At 51.7% G+C, this 22850-nt stretch overlaps 3 protein-coding genes across 3 annotated transcripts; 1 reads left to right on the top strand and 2 right to left on the bottom strand.

Annotated features, from left to right (window-relative positions):
• Positions 1-605: 605 nt before the first annotated feature.
• On the bottom strand, positions 606-10667 carry UHO2_03194 (uncharacterized protein; the record flags this gene model as incomplete). Its single annotated transcript, XM_041558109.1, has 1 exon — positions 606-10667. The coding sequence occupies one exon, from the start codon at positions 10665-10667 to the stop codon at positions 606-608; it is 10062 nt and encodes a 3353-aa protein (XP_041414043.1).
• A 1987-nt stretch (positions 10668-12654) lies between these two features.
• On the bottom strand, positions 12655-13836 carry UHO2_03193 (uncharacterized protein; the record flags this gene model as incomplete). Its single annotated transcript, XM_041558108.1, has 1 exon — positions 12655-13836. The coding sequence occupies one exon, from the start codon at positions 13834-13836 to the stop codon at positions 12655-12657; it is 1182 nt and encodes a 393-aa protein (XP_041414042.1).
• A 522-nt stretch (positions 13837-14358) lies between these two features.
• UHO2_03192 (uncharacterized protein) lies at positions 14359-19302 on the top strand (the record flags this gene model as incomplete). The annotated part of the gene is made up of 1 exon (XM_041558107.1): positions 14359-19302. One exon carries the CDS (start codon positions 14359-14361, stop codon positions 19300-19302), a length of 4944 nt encoding a protein of 1647 aa, XP_041414041.1.
• Between the last annotated feature and the right edge of the window lie 3548 nt (positions 19303-22850).

The raw sequence follows: 22850 nt of genomic DNA, 5'->3' as shown, positions 1-22850 counted from the left end.
AGTGGGGTTTTGCGCCCCAGAGAGAACCAAGCGCTCAGCGACTGATCAGCTCGAGACACACGCACCTTGCGCCTTCGATCTCCATTCCAGTCTGCTCGCCTGTGCATTGGACCCTCAGCACAAACCTGCCTGCATCTGAGAGAGGCGCAGCGTCGGAGCATCCGAGCATCCGAGCTTCGAACCGGCAACCCAAATGCAAACCCAAAATCCCTTACCTTCAGCTCAGGGTGCCTCCCTTCACCAAAATAGCCGAGGCAATGCTGCTTGGACCCTGAAATCTTGGTCTTGGATTTTCAGCGCGGGTGCGAGTCGCGTTCCTCAAACGCGCATTCTGTCAGGAGTTGTTCTCCACCCGTGGCGACAGAAGTGCAGTTAAGATCGATCGACAGTGCATCCAAGCTCCTCACATCCCTCCCATTCTGTTCTCCCCCCTCTCAGCTTGAGCTCCTGGCATAAGAAGCCGAACACCCATCCCCAAAGGGGGAAAGGGGGGGACACCATCACTCGCCTGCACATTCGATCACACTCTGTAGCATAACATAGAATCAGATACTGTATCATTGCAGAAACAAATGCTCTTGACTGTTCCCATTCCCACGCGCTGTCTAGGACTGACGGGAATCATTATACCCCCTAACTACCCTACTAACCTGTTTAAACAACCAATTCCTCGTACTCACATCCGGCAGATGCAAAAAGGGTCCCTGCACTCCACCCCTCAGCACCAACGCAATTCCTTCGCTTTCCAAAGAGATACTGCTGAGATCACTAAGTGGAACTTCCCACATGACCTTCAACCGCATCGTCCTTATAAACAGAATCCTACTAACCGTCAGCATGATCACGGAATCGGCCTCTTGCGAGGCTGTATCCACGTGAGCCACATAGCTATCCTTCATCAACCGTCCATTATCGACGTTCTTGAGCCAAGTCTGACCGAGAGCTTCCCGATCAGAGTAAGGCCGCACAATGCCGTCCGATGCAATGTAACGGGGGAGTCGAACACGATCAATATCATTCTGATCAAAGACCATCGTCGTATTCCTCATTCCTTCCGTTACGTTACTTGCCAAATCGAAAACTCCGACGACAGGTTTGGTGATCGCTCCGACCAGCCCCTTTCCAACACCTTTGAGGAAGCCACCAGCACCACCCTGCTCTGCGCCTTCCAACGGCCTCAAGGCCAACCCTTCAAACCCGCTCGCCACCGAGGTAAAAAAGGAGTTGGCACCGGCTGTGATCCCATACAACGCATGTCTAGGCTTGTTCCTAAACCTAGTCATCCTTCGACGAGATTGGAACTCTTTATCCATCGTAGCTGCCGCTAAACCTTTCCCGATCGATCCAGTGACCTTGGAGACGGAATCGGTCAAGCCGAACACCGTTTTCTTGACAAAACTACTCGCTCCCCTCGCAATTCCCAATCCCAACTCCTTGTTGCCGTGCATAACCAAGCCTTGGTACGGCTCGTAGAAGATGTCCGCTACTCCTGAGGAAACATTGTTAAACAATCCAACCGGGTTACCCAAGAAATCCGCCGAACCCAAGACCCGGTAAAGCTGCAAAAGGAAGCCTTGCGAATAATGATAGATGATCCTCTGCTGCAAAACCGCATTGCTAAGACGAACGTTTTCGATCACCAACGCATTCAGTCGTACCGGTGCCTCGTTTACATTTCCCAACGCCATCGTAAGCGCGTTGAAGAAAAAGATAAGCGGGTTTCGAGAACTGACCTTTTCATCCGCATTGACCCTCTCCGTCCTCATGAACGAAAGGTTCAGCAAGATAGGTTGAAGATGCAGGATCTCGAAATAGATATCATCCGTCGTACTCTGCGCTCCACTCGGCTCGGGAACTTCTCTCGGATGCTCGATGAAATCCGTCTCCTTCTCCGCCTCGAGTTGCCAAGCGGCACCTTTGAATTTGCTGAATTCGTAAAGCGCAAACAGGAAATCTTCGTCCAACTCGGCCGTGATCTCCTGCAGCAACACGGATGCGTACTTGATATGCATCACACCATGCGATTGATCCTTCAACATGATCACTGAAGCCTGCAAAGTCGGATGCACTTCCAAATCCTTCCCATCCTTCGGAATGACCGTCGGATACAGTACAATGGGGAACAACCCACCAAAGAGCTGATTATCGATTTGAATCCACTTACAAATCACATTGACCGCCGTGGTCACCTCGGATTCAGTATAGTGCATTTCCAACCCTCTAAAGCTGACATACGCCAGTTCTTGAACGTTTTGGTTGATGAGCGAAATTCCGACTCCTTCAAACTCGACGTTGAACGCTGTAAGGATGTTCGTATCGACATCGACTGCTACGAACTGAGCTTCTTTACTGTTAACGCTCGACATCGTATCTGTGCGGGAGAAGGTCGAGTGCGGTCCACCACGTTTGCGCTTGAAGTTGCTCAACTCTGGTACCCAATTACTCAATACCAATGTCTGCGTCGGTCCATCTGCCCTCACATCCAACGCTATCACCCCTTCCTTATCCCTATCCGCTGGAGCAACTTTGAAAGGCAGCAAACTCCCAATCTCCAAAATGTTCACATTCCTCTCTCTCCCATTCGCAACCAACTTAATCATCTTGTTCTTGACAGCTGGATAGTCCCATGCGTACTTCATCTTACTTTTCGGCTTCAGTTCATACCTCTTACCCACCGCTTCATCGATCCTCTTCCCACTCCCCTCTTCTTCTCGCTCAGTAGCCTGCATGAACTGCACCGTATAGTCACTTTCGTTGCGCAGCATGAACGGCCATGGTCCAGTCTCCAACCCTAGCGAGATAAAGATCGTCGGACCTTCGAGCAATACTTCGGCCTTGATAAGCTGCTGCGACTTCCCATCCTTAGCGAGACGCAAGAAGACGCTTCCAACATCTTCGATATTGAACGGCGCACTCCACTTATTGTTGATGCCAGGATAGGCAAGCGTCATCTGCTTGGTCGCACCCACTCGCAAGAACCTTAATGGCACCCTCTGCCCCGGATCGATCGTGACAAAGTCCGCCGCACCCGCTTCCCTCAGATTTAACGGCTCGCTAAGTCGATTCCTCACCAAATACCTCGGCGTCAACTTCACCACCTTCGATAACTTGAACTTTCCCAACCCATCTTCCACCGTCAACCCCACATGAATCTCTTCATTCCTACTAGCCGAAGCAATCACCACCTCGGTCTCCGACCCGATCGCTTCAAACGATAACGGTTTCGACCACTGCGAATCCCCTACCCGCATCAGCACTCTATTCCTCCTATCATTCGAGTTGTGCGAGAACAAAAACGGTTCCCGCTCCTTCCTAATCGCTGCCGAAACCCCACCTTGATCTTGACCGGCAACCAACTTCGCACTCCCCAACCAAGACTTGGTCTTCAACGCAAATGGCAATCCGCTCTGATTGATAAAGATGTACGGAGAATAGATCTGAACCTTGAATGCTCCACCCGAATCAGGATGCTTCTGGTAATGCAACCTCAGGTTCAGCTTCAAGTTCTCCGCATCTGCCAGCGTTAACATCTTCTCCACTGGGAAATCGTCCGGATTATCCGTCGCAATGATCGCAAACTCGCTAGGCGAGAAACACGAAGACTGAATATCCACACTGAGCAACAACAGATGCGATAACTCCACTACATGTATCGGACTGATTCCACCTTTGCGCAGGTAACTCGACCAGTTATGATTGAGGTTCTTGTCAAAGATGCGATACTGGATGTCGTACGGTAAGAGATTCTCCACTTCGACAGGTGCACGCAATCGCAGCGTAAGTCGGGGATACTGTCGGCTGTTGGGATCCTGTCGATCGTAGATGGCGAAACTTTGGAATCTGAATGGCGCCTCGCCTTCATCATGTGCCTTGCAAGTTAGGGTGCGCGTTGACTTTTTCAGCAGATCTTGCCAGTTGAGAGACTCTTGACACCAATCATATTCGAACCCTGGATCAGGTCTGATCTTGACTCTGCAGTGATAAGCAGCTTCGATGGGAACAGGACAGTCCTCACCAGGCCCGATCCGCCTCACCTGGTCCGTCACCTTACCCTCGTGATCCAGTATGACCATCTCGATCGGAATCAGTGTCTTGTTCTCGATCTTGAACGAAGACCTGAAAGTAATATACTTGACGTTGTTATGCAGCTTCACCTCGTACTGAATCCGGTGCGCCACCTTATCCAGCTTAGGCCTCAGCGTCAACATATACTCCCCTTCCCTGTCAACCGAGATATGCCTTAATCGCTCCCACGGCATCCCATCGATCTGAAGCGAAAGCCGATTGCCTCCACTCTCGTGAATATGCTCGCGCATCGCCTTCCAGTCGTCAAACCTCCAAGGCATGTCTTTGCCATCATCGAGATGCTGTGGTGAAGTCTTGCTCTTGCGTTCCCGCTCATCATTCTCGGGCCAGAGCGAGATGCGGTAACCAGTCCGGTTCTGAATGACAAACGGCGCACGATTGCGTTGCTGCAGATCCTGAATGTCTACTTCGCTCATCATGTTGAGAGCCGACAGACCAGTCTCGATGAGAGTTGTGGTGACGTTGAGCTCCAACCTCTTCTTGCTCGAGATTGTAGCGTTGAAGCGAGCCGGAGAAGCACTCGACTCCATGTGGAACTGAACACCCCATGGATCGATGAGCGGCTCCCAATGCGACCTCGACAGGTTGTAATAATTGATGTACGGATCGAGGAAGGTACTGCCATGCATATCGCCCGACCAATCTCTCACATCAACCGCAAACTTCGAAACATTAAGATCGAGCATGGGCAACGAATGAGCATCACCAATCAGGATCACCTGCAAGCCCGCAAAGTCAGCCCGAAGCGACTCTTTTGCGACAACAAGCTCGGCATCTTCAATACGCTGTGGTGGTCGACCGTCGATCGTTGTGCTACTCTTGCCATCATCTTGACCGAACTTAGGCACTCTGGTGAGAGAGTCAATGGTATGACTATCGCTAGTCATCGAGCTCTGCCTACGCTGCGAAGAAGTGATACTCTTGGCATCACTCCTACCCACCGCGGAAAGCTGCTGTGACGACAGCTCGATCGCCTTATTGACAACGCTCTGGATCATCATGATGTCTCGCATCGAGACACGCAACACCAGCGGTTCCACGTCGACCTCGATACTGGTCAACGAGCTTGTAGCACTGACGCGGCTATCCATCGAAAGAGCCATATCCAGGTTATCAAGCAGTCGCAGGGTATCCTTTGGACGATGCATCCTGCACATGAACATGCCGAACTGATCCACCTTGAGCGCCAAGATACCTTGCTGCGACATGAGCACCTGTTTGATCGAAAGCACGATCGCCTCGGTATCATGACGCTCAGGAGCAGCGAGAAGGATGATGGTTGGATCGACCACATTGACGCGGAAGGACAAGGTGCCAGCCGCAGCGGCAGCTTGTGTGCCATCTCCACCAGCAGCATTATTGCCTGGTTGGGCAGCACCAGCACCGCCACTAGCATTGTTGTTGTTCGCCGCAGTCGTCCCATTATCCTCCCTCTCTTCAGCCGGAGGCGTATCAGGGAACGCACTCATGAAGAAGTTGAGCAGGGCAAAGACCGGATCCAGCGAAAAGATCACCTTGGGACTGTCAACAGTAACAAGCGCCAAGGCTGACCCATCATCACCGCCCGAGACACTATAGCTCATCATGAACTGATGTCCATCGTGCTTGACGGCAGGAACGATCTCGCGGAACTTAGTGTCCTTATCCGGTCTCTGATCCGTAACAGTGAACGTTTTGAGCGCCACCTCAGCCTCGAGTGAGTTATCCGAGAGCATCTTGAGCTTGACTTCTGAGCCGTTGATGGAGAATCGCGCCAGCTGAGCGTTGTACAGTGTCTCTTGACCTGTTGCAGCCGCAGTGAAGAGCTCGAGCTGAATCGAATTGACGTCGAAGAACATGTCGAGACTCGTATGGACAGGTGTATCTCCATCGTCGTTGTGCACGATAGTGCCCAGCTCAGGAAGCATGTCGACACCAGGGCCTTTGCTGGGAGGCGCAGCGGTTACGGGAGTTGCAGTACCACTCTTGCCTGGAGTGGTAGTTCCCGCTTTGTTCGGACGCGACGGCAGAGGCAGAGGCTGACCCTTCCCTACGCCCTGGTTTGCACCTGGCGTCGAGGCTGCTGGAGTAGCTGGAGTAACGGCACCAGACGCTGTCGTTCCATCATCATCAGCATTCGCCTCCTCAGCCAACCCAGCAAACGCACGCGGAATAGACTGCGTCAACTCCATCACAAAACAATACTGCGCCTCGGTCAGTTTGATATGCACATCCGACATCTTCGCAACCATCTGCGTCTCTGGACTGTCACTAACTGCACCTGGACTAGCCCCACCTCGATCCGACTGCACCATATCAAGGGAGATATTAACATCATCAATCATCTGTACATGATACTCCTGACTACCATACCGCATCCTCGACGCGAGACGAATATGTCGCAGACCCGCTTCGATCTTGGTAATGGCCTCCTTGTCACGAAGCGCAAAGGTGTTCTTGGCGTAAATCTCACCCAGATTGGCCGTCATGACATCCGGCGAGTCAGCCGACCTAGGCAGAACAACGATAGGTGTCTTGATGATGATGTCGTAGTGCATCTTGTCAACACGCTCTTGCAGCTGCGAAGCCTGATTGGAAGCGGCGAGTGTTGCGGCGTCGTAAACTGCCTTCATTTGCGCAAACTTGCTGAAGAACTGCAAGAGGTCACGAATGGGCTCTTCGACAAAAGTGAACTTGAGCGAACCGGATCGCAGCCAGATCGACGAATCGTAGCCGGGATAAGAAGCCGCATCAGCGTCATCGAAAGTCTCGTAGGTGAAGTCAGCCAGCTCATCGCCCTGAATACTAAGCAGCTTCTTGAAATGCGGGTCGGCGACACTGCGTTTGGCATTGTCATAGAGGAGAAGCGAGCCAAGACGGGCAGCAACTCGGATCGTGTTGCCCCGCAGCATCACGGCAACATCGGCGGTCGAGAGCGTCAAGGTCGCCAACAGGGTACCATCGTTGTTGAGACGGAGCACGATCGAGTTGAGCTTGACACGAACCCGCATTTTTTCCTTGCGTTCACCATCACCTGCACTGGCCACAGCTCCCGTTGCTGCTGATGTGTTCTGCATTGAATCGGAAGGTCGGATCGAAGGCCGCTTCGAGGCAGCATCGCTCGGTCGTCGATCTGATGATCGGCTAGGTCGACGCTGTTGCTGCTGCTCCCGTGACTGCGCCGTGGATGAGTTCGGCTCGTCGACAGCAACGAACGTGGTCATGATCCAATCGTACACCGCCAGCACACTGACACGCGTGAGCATGATGTTGATGGTTGACAGCTCGACGTTGACTGTCTGGTCGATACCTTCGTACTTGGTCATGAACTCGGGCGAGTCCGGACTGACGCGTGTGTACCTGACGCTCACGAGATCACGTTGCTCTGAAGGCGAGACGGATCCAGACGAAGCGCCCGACTCGCCCGTCGCTTGCCGCGAACTACCATCCCTCACATGCTTGGAAGTGATGAGGTGGCGGAACTGCGCTCCCTGGTCGACGATCTTGTCTTCTAACTCGAGACTGCGCAGTCCCACATCGACGTCCATATGGTAAGGGTAGACAGCAAGATGCAACAGGAAGCCTTCGAAGCGGGCATCCACCAACAAGCGATCAGGCTGCGAAGGATCGGTGGCAGAACGGAAGATAGAACCTTGAAGCGAGTCGACGACGAACTCGAGCTCAAACGTCTTTTGATGCGCATTGACCTTATCAACCGTAGCATCTTCAGCATCCTGGAACTCGTCCTTGCCATCATCGTCATCGTCGAGACCAGCGCCGATCAGATAATCATCCTCGCCACGCAGCTGACCCGCAAGTCGCTGCCGACGCGCCTTGTTGAGGTCAAGCGTTTCGGATGCCCTGCTTCGAGTTCGCCGCGACCTGGCTGTCTCTTTGTCGTCGTCATTGTCTCCATCGTCATCATCAGCTCGCTTGCCACCCTGACTGGCTTTGCCGATAGCCACGGGCTCGAGCTCCTCTTCGATAGTGCCCAGACCTTTAGTCGGATTTTCACCATCCGAAGTCTCATCCTCAAAGTTGGGGATCGCAACTTCAATGATGCGCATTAAGGTCTTGTACTTGCGATCCGAGAAGTTGACGCGCAGCGTAGGCAGATGGCCGGTCATTTTGAACTTGGTCAGGTTGGGTGCTGAAGAGAGGATCGAGTTGTGCAGCGTAAAGTCGAGATTGATGCGCTCGAGCAGATGCAAGCCGTGATCGGTCGAGTTCGAATGAAGACCCTTCATGCACGAATCGATGTCATTGCCCATGACGAGCTGGGCCGACTCAAGCTTGACGAAGAAGCGGTCGTACATGAGATTCTCAAGCTGACGGTAGTCCTCGTCAGTGTAAGCGCGGTTCTGCTTGGAACGCACAGTGTCGAGCGCGTTCTGATCAGCAAGCACCGAGCGCACGGCAATACGACCGGCATCGAGTACCATATGCTGGCACTTTTTCGTGGTCACATCTTCAGGGATGATGATAATGGGCGCTTTGACGTCGACAAGCATATCGATAGTCTTGTGATTCTGCAGAGCATTCTCCAGACCTGCGCGTGTCTCTTTGCGGATACCCTCTATAGTCTCGCTGGCAACATCGATCAGCGCACCGATCAATTCGAGCTCGCTCTCCGGCGGCTTAAAGAAGCGCACGATTGACTCAACAAAGCCACGATGATAGATGATCTCCATCGACCGCATCTTGAGCGTGAGTGCGTTGTCGGCACGGTCGTCGAGTGGCTTGAGCTCATACTTGGCGTAGAAGAATGGATTGTCTGGATCGCTCTCCTGGTCGATCTCGTGTTCGATGGCTTTGAGATTGCCTCCGTTCGAGTTCTGTCGGCTTGGGTTGTCAATCTCTTCATCCTTGACTCGCACCACTTGAGGGTAGAGCGAGTTGGGAGTGGTGCCGTCGTAGAGTCGCAGCCCACCGAGTGCCACTGCTGCTTCGAGATTGTCATGACGCTGAATGACGTTGGCTTGGAGCGAGTCGAACACGAGCGAGAGGATGTCGGTACCACGTGCATGGTCCTTGAGAGCAACCGAACCTGTTTTGAGCTTGGTGATGAGCCGCAAATGCATCGCGTCCCTTGGCGCGTCGACTGACTGTGTCAATGCAGCAGCACTAGCCTCTTCGTCCCACTCGATGGCATCATAGAGCTCTTTTCGTTGCTCTTCATTGAGCATGCCGCTTTCCTGGTCATGATGCTGTTTGTCACCACCACCGCCCCAGATCCAGCCGAGCCATCCACCGCCGCCACCGGCTTTCTGACCGTTAGCATTGGCACCGGTGCCACCGTTGGCAATGTCGTCCTTCTTAGCTACGAGCGACTCTTTGCGCAACTCGTGTCGCGCTATTGAACGGTAGAAGCGAATATCTTTGTAGTTGAGCTTCTTCTCGAGTTCCTCCAAGCGAGAACCACTGTCGCTCTGAGCGATAGCTAAACCTGCTTGCTGCTGATTCGTCTTTTGTACGCTCTTCTCTTTGTGTTTGAACAGCTCGACGTACTCTTTTCGATCGTCGCGTCGCTCGCGGAAATAGTCCCAGCTCCAGACACGATGGCGTTCGTGAACCTCGTTGAGAATGGCTTTGCCTGCAAACCGCAGCAGAGCACGTGGCTTATTCTCTTCGAGCTCTTCTGGAGACGGACGGAACCTGCGATACTGTGCTTGACGTGTGTAGAAGTGGAAAAGGTCGGCGACCGAGATGACGTCGCGGTACTGTTCGTCGTCGAGTGCGAAACCGAGTTCTTCGAAAAGTAGCTGTGCATCCATCTTGGGGATCTCCGAGGTCATCTTCTTGCGCATGACGAGCCTACCAGCACCCGAGACGGGCTTGAGGATGTACTGATGACTGGGTGTGCTGCCATCGCGGGCAATAAGCGCGTTGAATTTCTTTTGGGCTTGCGAGATCTCGTGCCCTGCTAGTGACTCTGAGTCAGTGTCCCAATAGACGGACAGAGACTCCAAGCGAGCGAGCTTGTGAATGCCATCTCCGCTGTTCTGAATGAAGGTGGGGTTCCAGTTGGCGTCGGTGGAGACGGCGGAGAACTCGGCGAGCGTGATACCTGCCGAAAAGGGATGTTCTGGATTTGAGAGGCTATCTTCGTATCGAATGTGAATGTTGCGAACGGTGAATTGAAGGTTGTCGACGATTTTAGTGATGAGCGAGCTAGTGAAGGACTGGTTTTTTTGTTCGTCTTCACTCGACATGCCGACACCCTGACCACTTTCTCTGCCGAGGAGCTCTGCATTGGCCAGCTTCTCCTGCTTTGCAGCCTGTGCACGTTGTGCTTCTTCTTGCTCGTCGACTTCGGCGCTGCTGTTCTTGGGTGCTGCTAGAAGGTAGACATTCTCAACGAGGATACGAACAGGCTTGCCTTTGAGATTGGACCACGGGATGGAGAGGGTGAGATCGCCGAGATAGCCTTCCTTGACATCGATGGGCAATCTGAACTTGTCGAGAGCGGATGTCTTGAGGCGCAAGTTGCGCAGCTTGACATCCCCAGACCAGATGCCTACATTGAGCTGACTGGTATTGAGACCGTCGACGTATGCGGCAAGAAGCCTGTTAAGGAGCGAGGCAAGAACACCTTCCAACATGGTGCTGGCGCCGCCCTGAGCTCGACGAAGCGGTGTCTAGTTCTTGTTTTGGTTCGGATGATGGGACGCAAAATACCGTTGAAACGATGTTGTGTGTTGTGTAGCGAGCGCGTCCCAGCTCGCAATCGTTCAGGCAATGCGGATGGCTGTCTATTTGGCAAGCCCTGGAACGAGCATGAATGATTAAACCCGCCCTAGTTGTTGTGTCGTGTATTCCGAACTGAGTTGCTGCTAGAGACAAGGTATTGATCCAGAATGCGTGAAGATGGTGGGAGGGAGAAGGGGATGAGGTGAGAACGTATTGAATTGTCCTGAGCGGAGGAGCAAGCGATTTTTGGCTGAGCTTCAACCCTGTCCAAAGCCACCTGGACCGTGCGTTGCTTCTCCTTTCTCCGACCGAAAGCGGTCGTCGACCCTGAAATCCAAGAAACGGCCTAAAATCCAAGAAACGGCCTAAATTGGATGCAACTCACCAAGGCAGCAGACTGCGACTCTGAAGCGAGGCTGTCAAAAAAAGAAAAAGAAAAAGTCCCTTTTTTGGTTGACATTTTCGAAATTCTCCTTTTTTTTTTTTTCTTAGGAATTAATTCCTCCACCTCAGTCAGTCGCATCGTTTGTGGGCTTGCAGCTGGCGATCTTGATGTTTTTTTTGCTGAGAGATCCGCTTTTTTTCGATCGCTGCCGAGTGACATCGAAAAAGAGTTGAAGATGCACTGGCATCGCCAACGCATGATGTATTAAATGGGAGCTCACAGGATCAGGGAATTGGGAAGGCATCAGGCGATGAGGAGGACAAGCAGAATGCAAAGCTAGTGGGAGCTAATGCAGCCTATGCATGAGGATTGACACCATGGTATGCAGGGGGTATGTTGATATGACAATGCTTATGAAAGAAGATATGTGGCACATGGGCATGACTTGACAAAGTGAGCACAGTCAGGTGCCAAGAACATGTATATATGCTCTTAGCTTAGTCATTACCTCTTTACAAAATTTAAGCCTTTTGTTTTAGTTCTGACTGACAACTAGAGTGCCTGATTGTGGCCTCAAGTATTGTACATCTAAATTCAACTAAAAGAAGCGACGATCTGCGCGATTTTAAACGGTGTTAGGCCTAGCCAAAGTCACACAAATGGAATTTTTGACCTCCGAGTTCAATCGTTGGCGTTCTTTTGGCCATGCTAGCCATACACAAAACTCATTCCACAGATATGGCTGAAGTATAGCAGTCGCTGGAAGAGTTGTACAGCGTGCCCGATGATTGCGATGTTTGGGAGCAGGGCGTACATTCACTCGCTCGGGTATCTTGGTATATGGTTCAGTTGAGCTCGAGCGAGCCAACGTGGCATGACCCTTTGTATAGTTCCTTCCCCTCTAGCTACATCACGTATTCCACCTACTTCTTCAAAGATAACAAAAGCTAAGCTACAAGCAGCTCGGACTCTTCTCCTTCCAGAAATACCATGTCAGTCAACTGGACAGGAAGTGGCAGCTTCTACCTCGGTCAACAAAGACGAAAGCAGCGTCAGCACCATTCGAGACCAAGACGTCGCTACGACTACCAAGACCGGCCAGAGTACATCGATGGCTGGCTGACCAACACTTGTGACAATCCTGACATTCCACCTTTACTTGCTTCCTCTCCGCCCCCACCGCTCGAAAGACGTCACGACAATGTGAAGCGAGGGGGTGTACCGGTTGAAGATGCGCATGCGAAGACCTCTGACAAAGATCGTCGGGAAGAGTCAAGTGCTGAGCGGCAGAACAGAAGCGAGGGTCCTACTGATAGGCGAAGAGAAGAGCAGACACAGCAGCCCGCTTCGGTACCGCGTCGAACACCTGCAGCACGAAACGATGCGCGGCTGCCTTCTCGTCGGGAGCTGTGCGACTGGCTACTAAGCAAGCCCGACTGGGTTGGGGCTCCCAGAGTGAAGAAACGACCAGGGCGTGATGCGGAAGAGTCAAGTCCAAAAGCACCGTCGGTTGTTCAGCCCATTCCAACACCCATGTTGGACAACAACAGCCATTCGAAGTAGTCAGTCCCGGACGTCGGCGACTCGAGTTCGTATTGATCCTCGCCATTCTCTCCTTGCCCTTGCCGTGGCCTTAGCCTGTTCCCCTGCATCAGGTCGGCGTCACTCTCTGGTGCCAAAAAGCCGAACGTTTCCTCGCGTCTGTATCCAACAAAGACAAACAGCTCTTGATCCGCATCAGCTGATGCACCATGGTCCTCTCCTTGTGATCCGAAGCGATGCCATTCTGAATCCGCTGTAACATCGACAGAGTCCGATTCTGTCTGTTTGCGCAGTATCGGCCGGCAGTCGACGGCTTGAAAGTCGAACCAGGAACCGAGTGCGGACCAGAAGGGCTGTTCTTTGGTCAACGAACGGATTTGGTATGAGATGATCAGCTCTGGTCCTTTGCCTTCAGAAGATTGCGTATCGGCGTTAGACAGTCCATCGCTAGATAGCGAGATGATAGATCGCAACAATGGCGGGAGCAATTCCGGAAAGTAGACGAGATCCGAGCACAGAATGTGGGTGAGTGGGTTGTTCGACGCTTTTGATGCACTGTGAGAGAGCTCCGAAAGCAGCCGCGAAGCGTGTTCTTCGTTGCCCCATGCAAGGCCTCGTATGCTGACGTCAATCACTTCGGTAGACTGTTTGTAACCGGCGCGTTCGACATTGCGCTCCATGAGAGGGACTACGTTTTCCAGATCTGTCAGAACCAACCTCACTTGAGGCGGCTTGATTGTTGCTGTTTTAGCATGCTGCACTATCTGACGAGCGAGGTGTAGAGACCCATATCCGGCGCCAGACCCCAGTTCGACTACTGTCAGAGGCTTTGAGCTGGGTCCTGCCTCCGAAAATAGTGAGCAGGGAGGATCGAATTCTAATTGACCCGGTTGTTGGTTTGCAGGTCGAAGATAGCGTGCTAGCAAGTAAGCAGCTTCCCAGATTCTTCCTGCGATTCCGTAGTCATCGATGTCTTTTGCGGTGTCTTGCTCCCATGATGTTATTTGTTCGCTACCGTGAGCGGCTGCTGAGCCGTCCACTTCCTTCTGCTGATATGGTCGAGGGTACTTGTGTGCGGCATTGCGATGCAAGCTACTAGGTTGGATGCGAAGACCTGTTGGAAAGTTGGGATCGGCGCTACCATCAGCGCTCATGATCTTCCTCTTGCCTGGCCCGAGCAGGTCTCGAGTGCAGCTCTGTTGTTCTGGGTTCAGGAAAATGAGAGGGTGGGGAGAAGTAAAGAAGAAAGTCGTTGTTAGCTGGAGGAAAGAAGAATCGAAAATTCAGGGTCCAAAAATGTCATCGAAAAAATCGGGCTCCGAATTCCGAGCTGAGAACGCTGTCACGCAGCCAAAGACAGCAACACACAGCAGCCAAGTGCGTGCGTTCGGGCCATCTCAAAACGATCATCCTCCTATCTTGACTTGACATTGCACGACATTACATACACCACAATCATCTCTATACCCAAATCCGTCTCTCTATGCTGTAGAAACGGTCGTACATCTGAGCTCACCAGTAACGGCGCAGGCAAACTCAACCCGATCAGAGCAGCTTCAACACGGCCGGAGTGTCCCTGAGCAGGGCTCGAAAACCGAAAACCTTCTATCACATGCACAGGCAAGCAACGGCTTGAACCCTCTCAAGCTAGGCGCTGCTACTGCTCAGTCGCCACCATGTCCGGCCGCTCAAACACGATCAAGGACATCCGGTCCAAGATCAAGCACGGAAACACCAATCTTGGCGCAGGCACAGCTGCTTCCAGCTTCAGCTCGGCTCGAACACAAGTACCCCACGTCGGCGAAGCATTCGGACAACACCCTGGCTCAGTATCGATAGGTGGCGGGGCTGGTTCGGGAGCAGGGACATCTTATGCTGGCCATGCGCCGTCCAATTCGATGTCTAACTACGATGTCGGACAAGGCTACGCCCACCAGCAGCAGTTGCAACAGGGAGGTTACAACAATGCTGCTTCATATGGTCAGCCACAACAGCATCAGGGGTCTAACAACAACAGCTCGTCTGGCTCCGCACTTGATCCGAACTATTCTATGGCAGCTCCCCAGAATCCATCCACTGCTTCGTTGCAGCACAGCCGCACGCCTTCGCGTCAGGAGGCAGCGTCGGCAGTCGTGGATGCCACCCCTCATTCGCCATTGCGACCTGCGAGGTCGATGCGAAGGCCTCAACAAGCGCCTGAACTGCAGCAGCACCAGAGGGGACTATCGTCGATGAACACTACGTCCACGGCACAAGATCGTGGGAGGGTGACGCCTCAGAGACCTCAACTGCAAATCCCACCTATTGGATCGGCTGCTCATGGCGGTGCTTCGAGTCCTTCTTCGCCTGCAAAGAATGGGCCGGGGCGAGATCTTTTGGCTGCTTCACGATCCGGTATCGCCCGCAATCCTTCTGCTCAGAGTACAGATGGCTCATCATTGCACCACCACCAACAGTCAACTCCCCCATCGGATCGACACAATCGTACAGCACAGTTGATGGCTCAAGTCGCACGTTCAGGAACGCCTTCCAGTCAAGCTGATTCTGAAGATCACGAAGACATCTACGGCACACTTTCCCCCGTTGACGCTCCTTCGGAAGGTCACGATAACGGGCTATACAGCAATTATTCGAACCCCACCGATCGACTTTCTGTCCCTGGCCAACGACCACAGCGTGATCCACGTCGCCTCTCTAACGCCCCCCTCGGCTCTCTGACCCAACCCGATGAGCCAGCAGCACTCAACTATGTCCTCTCAGCCCTATCTTCCGCCGGACGCAAACGTCAAGCCGCTCGCATCATGCGCGGTACAACAGCCGAAGAAGAATCCCGACGACGTCACAACGAGAAGAAAATCTCCGAAACCTCTTCCCACATCCGTAAACCCATCACCTCCTATATCGATCGCAACGACCCTCGTGTATTCCAATCGATCAATGCCATCCTACGCAAAGTCGAGGCGGAATGGCCATTCGTCGCAAATGATCAGTTCAACTCTGTCGCGCTTGCGCTGAGTATGTTGGATTCGAGCAGTCTCGGAGCGTCACGGTTCGAGTTTGATCAGGTGAAACAGTTGATCGAGACGAGTTTGCAGGGGACGGTGGATGATCATTATGAGAGTTTTGCGACGGCAATTACGATGCATAATAGTGTGTTGGCGAGTTTGACGGCTGCGCAGGGGAGTGTTAGTGGTGCAAGGAGGAGGTTGAGGGATTCGAGGGAGGCGCTTGGGGCGAAAAGGGCGGATTTGGTACAGATGTGGCAGAGGAGCCAGGCGGTGAAAGAGGCGTTGAGGTTGTTGGATACGGTAGAGCATCTAAAAGCGGTTCCGGATCGACTGGAGAGCTTGATGGCCGAGAAGAGGTTTTTGGAATCGGTGTATCTGTTGGTGAGGTCGTTGAAGACGATTGATAAACCGGAAGTGGTGGAGGTTGGGGCGACTAATGATTTGAGAGCATACCTCAAAGGGCAGGAACAGGCAATGTTGGAGATTTTGATTGAAGAGTTGCATAATCATTTGTATTTGAAGAGCTACTTTTGCGATGCGAGGTGGAAGGTGTATAGTGCGGGACAGGAGGAGTTGCCGTTGGTCAAGTTCGGATCGGATTATGGGGGCGTTGCTGGGGTAGAAGAAGAAGAAGGGGCCAGCACTGGTGCAGCAGCTGGAGAAGAAGCAAAGACAACAAAGCAGTCTTCTTCTTTACAGCTCACACGATTCTTGCAAAGTCTTCGTTCGAGACCCAGCTTCGACCCCAACCTTGCCTCGGATATTCCCGAAGCTGCACTCATGACTTGGACCAAATCGTTCTCTGCGCTTACAGGCGAGCACACCTCAGATCTCCAAAGCAACCCACCAAGCCAGGTGGGCGGACGATACGGCCCCGACTTTGACGCCAACCCAGAAGCCGACTCCTTCCTCTACATCGAGATGCTTCTCGAATCCCTTTCCCGTCTCGGCAAACTGGGCACAGCACTTGACATCATCTCTCAACGTCTCGCCATGGAGGTCCACCAACTTGTCGATACCACCATCGATGAAGTGGATGCCCGTAACGAACCTCTACGTCGGTTCTCTGTCGCGCTTCGACCCGAATCCGTCCTACTGGCCTCCTCTTCCGCTCTCGCACGCTCCTTCACCGAATCAATGCGCTCTTCACGCAGCTCGTTCAATTTCACCTCCAACCGTCCCGTATCGACCATGCTCCGCATATCGGCAGGCGAAACATCAGCGTTGCAAAGAGACAGCGAGACGATGCGCGACTTGTTCTGGACGCTCTTCTCCAAGCTCGATGCCGTACTGCAGGGTCATAGAGTAGTATACGAGGTGGCGGGGATGATTGCATCCAGAGCAGGGTTTAGAGATGAGTTGGCATCGAAGAAGCTTTCTGGTGTGGGGAGTTTGTTGGAGGTGTGGAAACCGATTCAGATGGAAGTGAGGACGTTGTTGCATGATTATCTGATGGATGATGAGGGTGCGAGTGGGGTTAGGAATGCGGTGGTGAGTGTGAATGATGTTTTGAGGGATCATCGGTTTGGGAGGGATCGAGGGAAGCAGTTGTTTAGGTTGGCTGAAGGGGGTGGACAAGGCGTGAAGAAGGTTGGGAGAAGAGAGATTGGGCCGTTGCAGAGACATCAGTTGGCTGTAACGCAGGCTTTGAAGGCTTCCGTTCCCGGTTTGGTCTCTCTCGAAGCTGGGACGGGTGCAGGGGGTGTGAGAGCGGGGAATCAGATTATTGTTGCTTCCTCCAACTCGCTCTCCGCTAGCACTTCTACAACGGCGATTGTACCAACCGGATCCAGTACTGGAAGTCGAAGTCGCGGTGGTAGTGGCGTAGAATCCTACACCGGCTCCTCCCACCGGCTCCTGGTGAAACCAGACGCATTCAACGTCTCCGTCCTCTTCCAACCGGCACTTGCCTTCGTCGAACGCGTTTCTGCCGTCATGCCTTCCTCCGCAGCAGGCGAAACATCTCGCGGCTTCTCTGCATTCCTCGAAGAATTCGTACAGGACATCTTTCTACCTCAACTCGAAGAAAAAGTGCAAACCCTTTTCACCGGTGCCACAGGTCAGACCGACAGCTTTGCTGAAGATCCCTCCTCCCGGCACCCTAGCTCTCGATCAGCAGAGGTAAGACGGGTAGTCAAAGCAGCGAGTAACGTGATCGTCCTGATCGATAGTCTATATTCGATGTTGAGGACTACACCGTTTCATAGGGAGAGTTACAGTCGGTTGATTGTGATGGTTGTCATTCAGTTCTACCAGAAATGTGGGGAGAGGTTCCGCGATCTTATCCGCTCCGAAGGTGGAGAAGGAGAGGATGGGGAAACGAAAGTTACCGGTGGTGCCGCTGCAGCAGGGGATGGATTCGCACTGTCATCGAACTGGGCACAACGATCGGAGATGGTGGCGTGTCTTGCCGAACTACGCGACGCCAAAACACCATCGCAGCGGAAAATGGAGTTGTTGGCGCAAGAGGCGAGATTCGAACTGGCTTATGCGAAGGCGAAACCGCAATCTCTTGCGATCCACGAATTTACAACCTCCCGCAAGAAGCTGCTGGCATTGGGATGTCTGCAGCACAGTGTAGAATGGTTCTCGGCTAATGTGGGTCGATTGAAACCTGTTCACGAGAAGCAGAGCTCCAAGGTACATAACGATGATCCTCTTCGATCTACACGAGCCAAAGCAAGGCTAAGCGTGATCGAGCCTCGGGCGCTCAACGGTGGTCGACGGGGTGCAATTATCGACATCAACTCTCCACCCACCAGCACTGGCGAAGATGGTGTGACGGAAGAGAACCTCCCTCTACCCCTAACCCCAGACCTTGTCAGCAAATTGCCCACTCTCCAAAACATCTACCTCCATCTCTCATCCACCATCCTCTTCACTCTTCGTCTCGAGATGCGTCTTCGTATCCTCACCTACCTCACCCTCTCCATCACCGAATCAACCTACCTAATCTCCTCTGCTATCGAACCTTCACCTCACATCGTCGATCTCAACTCCGACCTAGCAAATCTCGATGATATTCTCTCCGAAGCGCTTCCGGTGGAGTCAAGAGCTTGGGTTTGGAGCGGAATCTCAACTCTCATCGACGCTACACTTATTGGGTTAGTGCATAAGATCAGAGCGATTAACCGTCAAGGAGTGACAAAGGTGGTTAGGGGGATATTGGCTGTTCAGCAGAATTTGAAGAATATCGTTGTGCCGGTGCGAACAACTGCTGCAGGGACGGTGGGAGCAGGAGAGGGAGGAAGTGTCGGATCGGAGATCAGCTTGGAAAGAGCTAAAAAGTTCTTCGAACTACTCTACTCAAAGTCTCCCGCCGAACTGCTTTCGAACATGAAAAAGTTCCAGCAAACGTTCCGACACTCTACCAGCCCAACTACGCCTCAAGTCAAAGCGATTGGTTTCGCCGAGCTACAAGCAATCCTCAACTTGGCTCTAGGCACTGAAAACCCTCCAAAACCAAGCAGCAACTCAGACAAGGTGGGATTGGTGCAGGCAAATGCAGGAACGATGGGAGTTGAAGGAGAAGTGTCGAGGCAAAAGCTCAACGAGTATTTGATTGAGTTGCACGAGATTGTTGGTGAGAGCGATTCGTCGGATGACGAGTGAAGAGGGCAGGAGACAGTCGCAGATTCACTCATGCACGCATGCACGCATGCACGCAATCAATCTTTTGTGACCATCGGAAGCGAATGAAACCTGGTTGAGAATTGCACAAGTGCACCAACGAGGATCGGAGTGAGACTTGAACCCGTGCTGAGCGTGCGATACAGGACTGACGAGACTACGGAGGATGACTAAATGAAAGGCAGGTACAGACTGTATACTGATATGCTGCTCTGCTTTGATCCTCAGGAATTGAGGCCAAGCCCAAGTCGATTGTGGCTGAGTTGAGTTTTAGTTGAATTTAGGTACACCGATACAGAGGCCACTAGCAGGCACTCTCACAATTGGGTAGTCTCAGTTAAAAAGGCATAGATTTTCATTGTATGGTAGCAACATGACTTGTATTATATATACATGCTCTGGGCACCCATCTGTACTTACTTTGTCGAGTCATGTCCATATGCCATGTATCTGCTTTCATAAGCATTGTCATAGCAACATGCTCCTCGCATACCATGGTGTTAATCCTCGTGCATAGGCTGTGTTAGCTCCCACTAGCTTCGCGTTCTGTTTGTCTTCCTCATCACCCGATACCCTTCCAATTCCCCGATCCTGTGTGTTCCCTATTACTGTGTCATGCGCTGGCAATGCTGGTGCATCTTCAACTCCCCCCCACAACAGCATGCCCAATCCTATCATTCTTGACATCCTTGTTGTGTTGAATCCCTTGAGAGGCTTTGTAAGTATGTCAGCCACATTATTGGCTGTTTCAACATACTCAATCAATATGTCACTGTCTTGCACATGGTCCCTAATGAAGTAATACCTAGTGTCGATGTGTTTAAGTTTCCAATGTTTGGCCAGATCCTTGCTGACCTGTATACATCCTTGACTGTCAGTGTACAAGACTGGTTCGACTTCTGTGATCCCTAAATCCCTGAGTAAATACGAGAAGAAAAGGGCTTCTCTTGCTGCCTCCAACGCAGCAACTAGTTCTGCCTCCACTGCTGACAATGCTACGCACTTCTGTACATGTGATTTCCAACTGACTGGACATCCATATACATATGTGACTGCCCCGGATGTGCTCCTTCATCCATTGGTAGGGTCTGAAGCCCAATTTGCATCGGTATACGTGACCACCGGCTGTTTCGCATGCTTCCTATGCATCCCTCCAAGCTCCAGGCAATATTCGCTCATTTGGTTCAGGTACTTCAGCAGATGTATCCCCACTTGCCATGCACTATCATTTGGTTCTGACATATGTCGTGCTAGGACTCCAACTGTGAACAAGATGTCTGGCCATACCATGTTGGACACCCATAGCAATTGACCCACCAACTCCTGATATCGTTTAGCTCACTCTGGAGTACATTTGCTTCCTCCGACAGTGTTTGTGATGCTTTGCATCGGTATCCATGACCTTTCATTTGGCTTTTCCAACCATTTACTTACCATGCTTTTAATGTATGCTGTTAGGTCGAGCGATATTTTGCCTTGGCCCCTGTTTCGCATGATTTTTATACCTAAGAATTCCTTTACTGGTCCATTATCCTCTGTCTCCCACTTGCTCATGATCTCTGCTTTGGTGTGATCAACTTCCTTCCAGCTAGGCGATGCAATGAGCATATTGTCCACATACACTGTTATCACTGTGAGTCGATTGTCTGTCCCTCTCGAGTACAGGCATGGGGCACTCGACATGCAGTGAAAGCCAATCTTTCACAATTGTGTGTCTAACTCTATGTTCCACTTGTGGCCTGATTGCTTCAGACTGTAGAGCCCTTTCATGAGCTTTAGTACCTTCCCTGGCTGCACTTTCGTTCCAATGGGTGGCTTGAGGTAGACATCGTGGTGTAGGCTGGAGTTCAAGTAAGCCTGCTTGACATCGATCGAGTCGACCTCCCAGTCCCACACAGTGGCAATTGCTAGTACTCCTCTGATTGACTGAATGGGTGCCATGGGTGCAAAGATTTCCATATAATCTATCCCCTCCCTTTGTGTGAATCCTTGTGCTACTAGTCTCGCCTTGTACTTCATGGGTATCAGATTTGCATCTGTCTTAATTTTCAATACCCAATGCATGTTGACTGTGTTCATATCATGCAGTAAGTCAGTGGTCTCCCATGTATTCATTGCTTCTAGCCCTTTTAGCTCTTTGCACATTGCTTCCTCCCAGAACCTCTTGTCCTCTCCAGCCAGTGCCTCCCAAACGGTTGGGTTGAGATTCCTTTCCTCCTTCTTAAACCCTGTCATTACTAGCCCAAAAGAATTTTGTGCTTTGTATCTCGGCTCCTTGTGCTCTCCTTCCCCCAAGATTGTCTCCATGCTCATGTATTCACTCAAGGGATCTTGATCGTCCTCATCAAAGAGGTCCTCCTCCATGTACCCCAAGTTAGCTAGGTCCTCCTCATTATTCAGAATTGGAGGTGGTTGAATGTTCACTGGCTTCCATTCTGTTTGGTCTGACCAACATTGGGTTTCCATGAACTTGGCCGAGTTGCTCCAGAAGATGTTTGGGCTGTAACCAGGACTGTAGAACAGCCATCCCTTTCTCTCCAAGCTGTATCCTATGAATATGGCCGGGACTGCTCTCTGATCCAATTTCTTGTTGCATCTCTTGGCTTTTGGGACATTTACCCAAGCCAAACATCCAAATACATGCATGAGATGTATGAAACATTCTGGCGACTTTCTGAACATTAGCTGGTAAGGGAATTCTCCATCAACATTAGGAGTTAGGTTCATCTTGAAAGCCACTGCCCGGATCGCATATGGCCAAAAGACCTTTGGTAGGTTTCTCTGTATCAGCAATGTCTGCATCTTTTCACCTAAACTCCTGTTCATTCGTTCCACTCGTCCATTTTGTCTGCTATTGTATCCCACAGTGGTCTGCCATTCTATCCCTTTCCCGAGTGTCCATTCCAGTGCCTCATTGCTCCTCCATTTGGTCCCTTGATCAGACTGAATTGCTTTCAATGTTCTATTTGTTTGTGTTTCTAGGAATAAAATGATTCTCTTGAGCTGCACAAATGCGTGACCTTTTTGTGATAGTGGCTGTATGTGCACGTACTTGCTATAGTCATCGACCAGTACTAATATGCATGTGTACTCTGTCACATGGGATGAATCGATGATTAGATCGATATGGACAAGATCCAGGGGCCCCACGGCTCTTTCGCTGCTACCTTGCCCCATCCTGGTGACCGTACTCTTGGATTGTATACATGGCTCACATGTTAGAGCTGTGTTTGGGTCCAATGCTTCTACAGGTTCACCTCTCAATTTGTTGATGATTGCCCTGGACTTATCTCGACCTGGGTGTCCCAGTCACTCATGCCAGAGCTGTTTTGTGGAAACTTTTGTTTTCCATTTGGCTAGCCTGAATTCTTCATCCACCCCTTCCAATAGCAGTGTTGATGCAGTCATCGCATTCAGTCGCCATGTATCACCTTGTATTTCCAGCAATCCACTCTTGTGATTCTTTACTATTTTTAGTATTGTGCTGTCTGCCAAATATATTTGTCCCCCTTTAGGGTCTAGGGTCACAC

This window comes from Ustilago hordei (genome assembly GCF_900519145.1).
Source record: "Ustilago hordei strain Uho2 genome assembly, contig: UHO2_contig_05, whole genome shotgun sequence".
NCBI lineage: Eukaryota > Fungi > Basidiomycota > Ustilaginomycetes > Ustilaginales > Ustilaginaceae > Ustilago > Ustilago hordei.
Note: the sequence above shows the minus strand (reverse complement) of the source record. Positions and strands in the feature narration are given on the sequence as shown.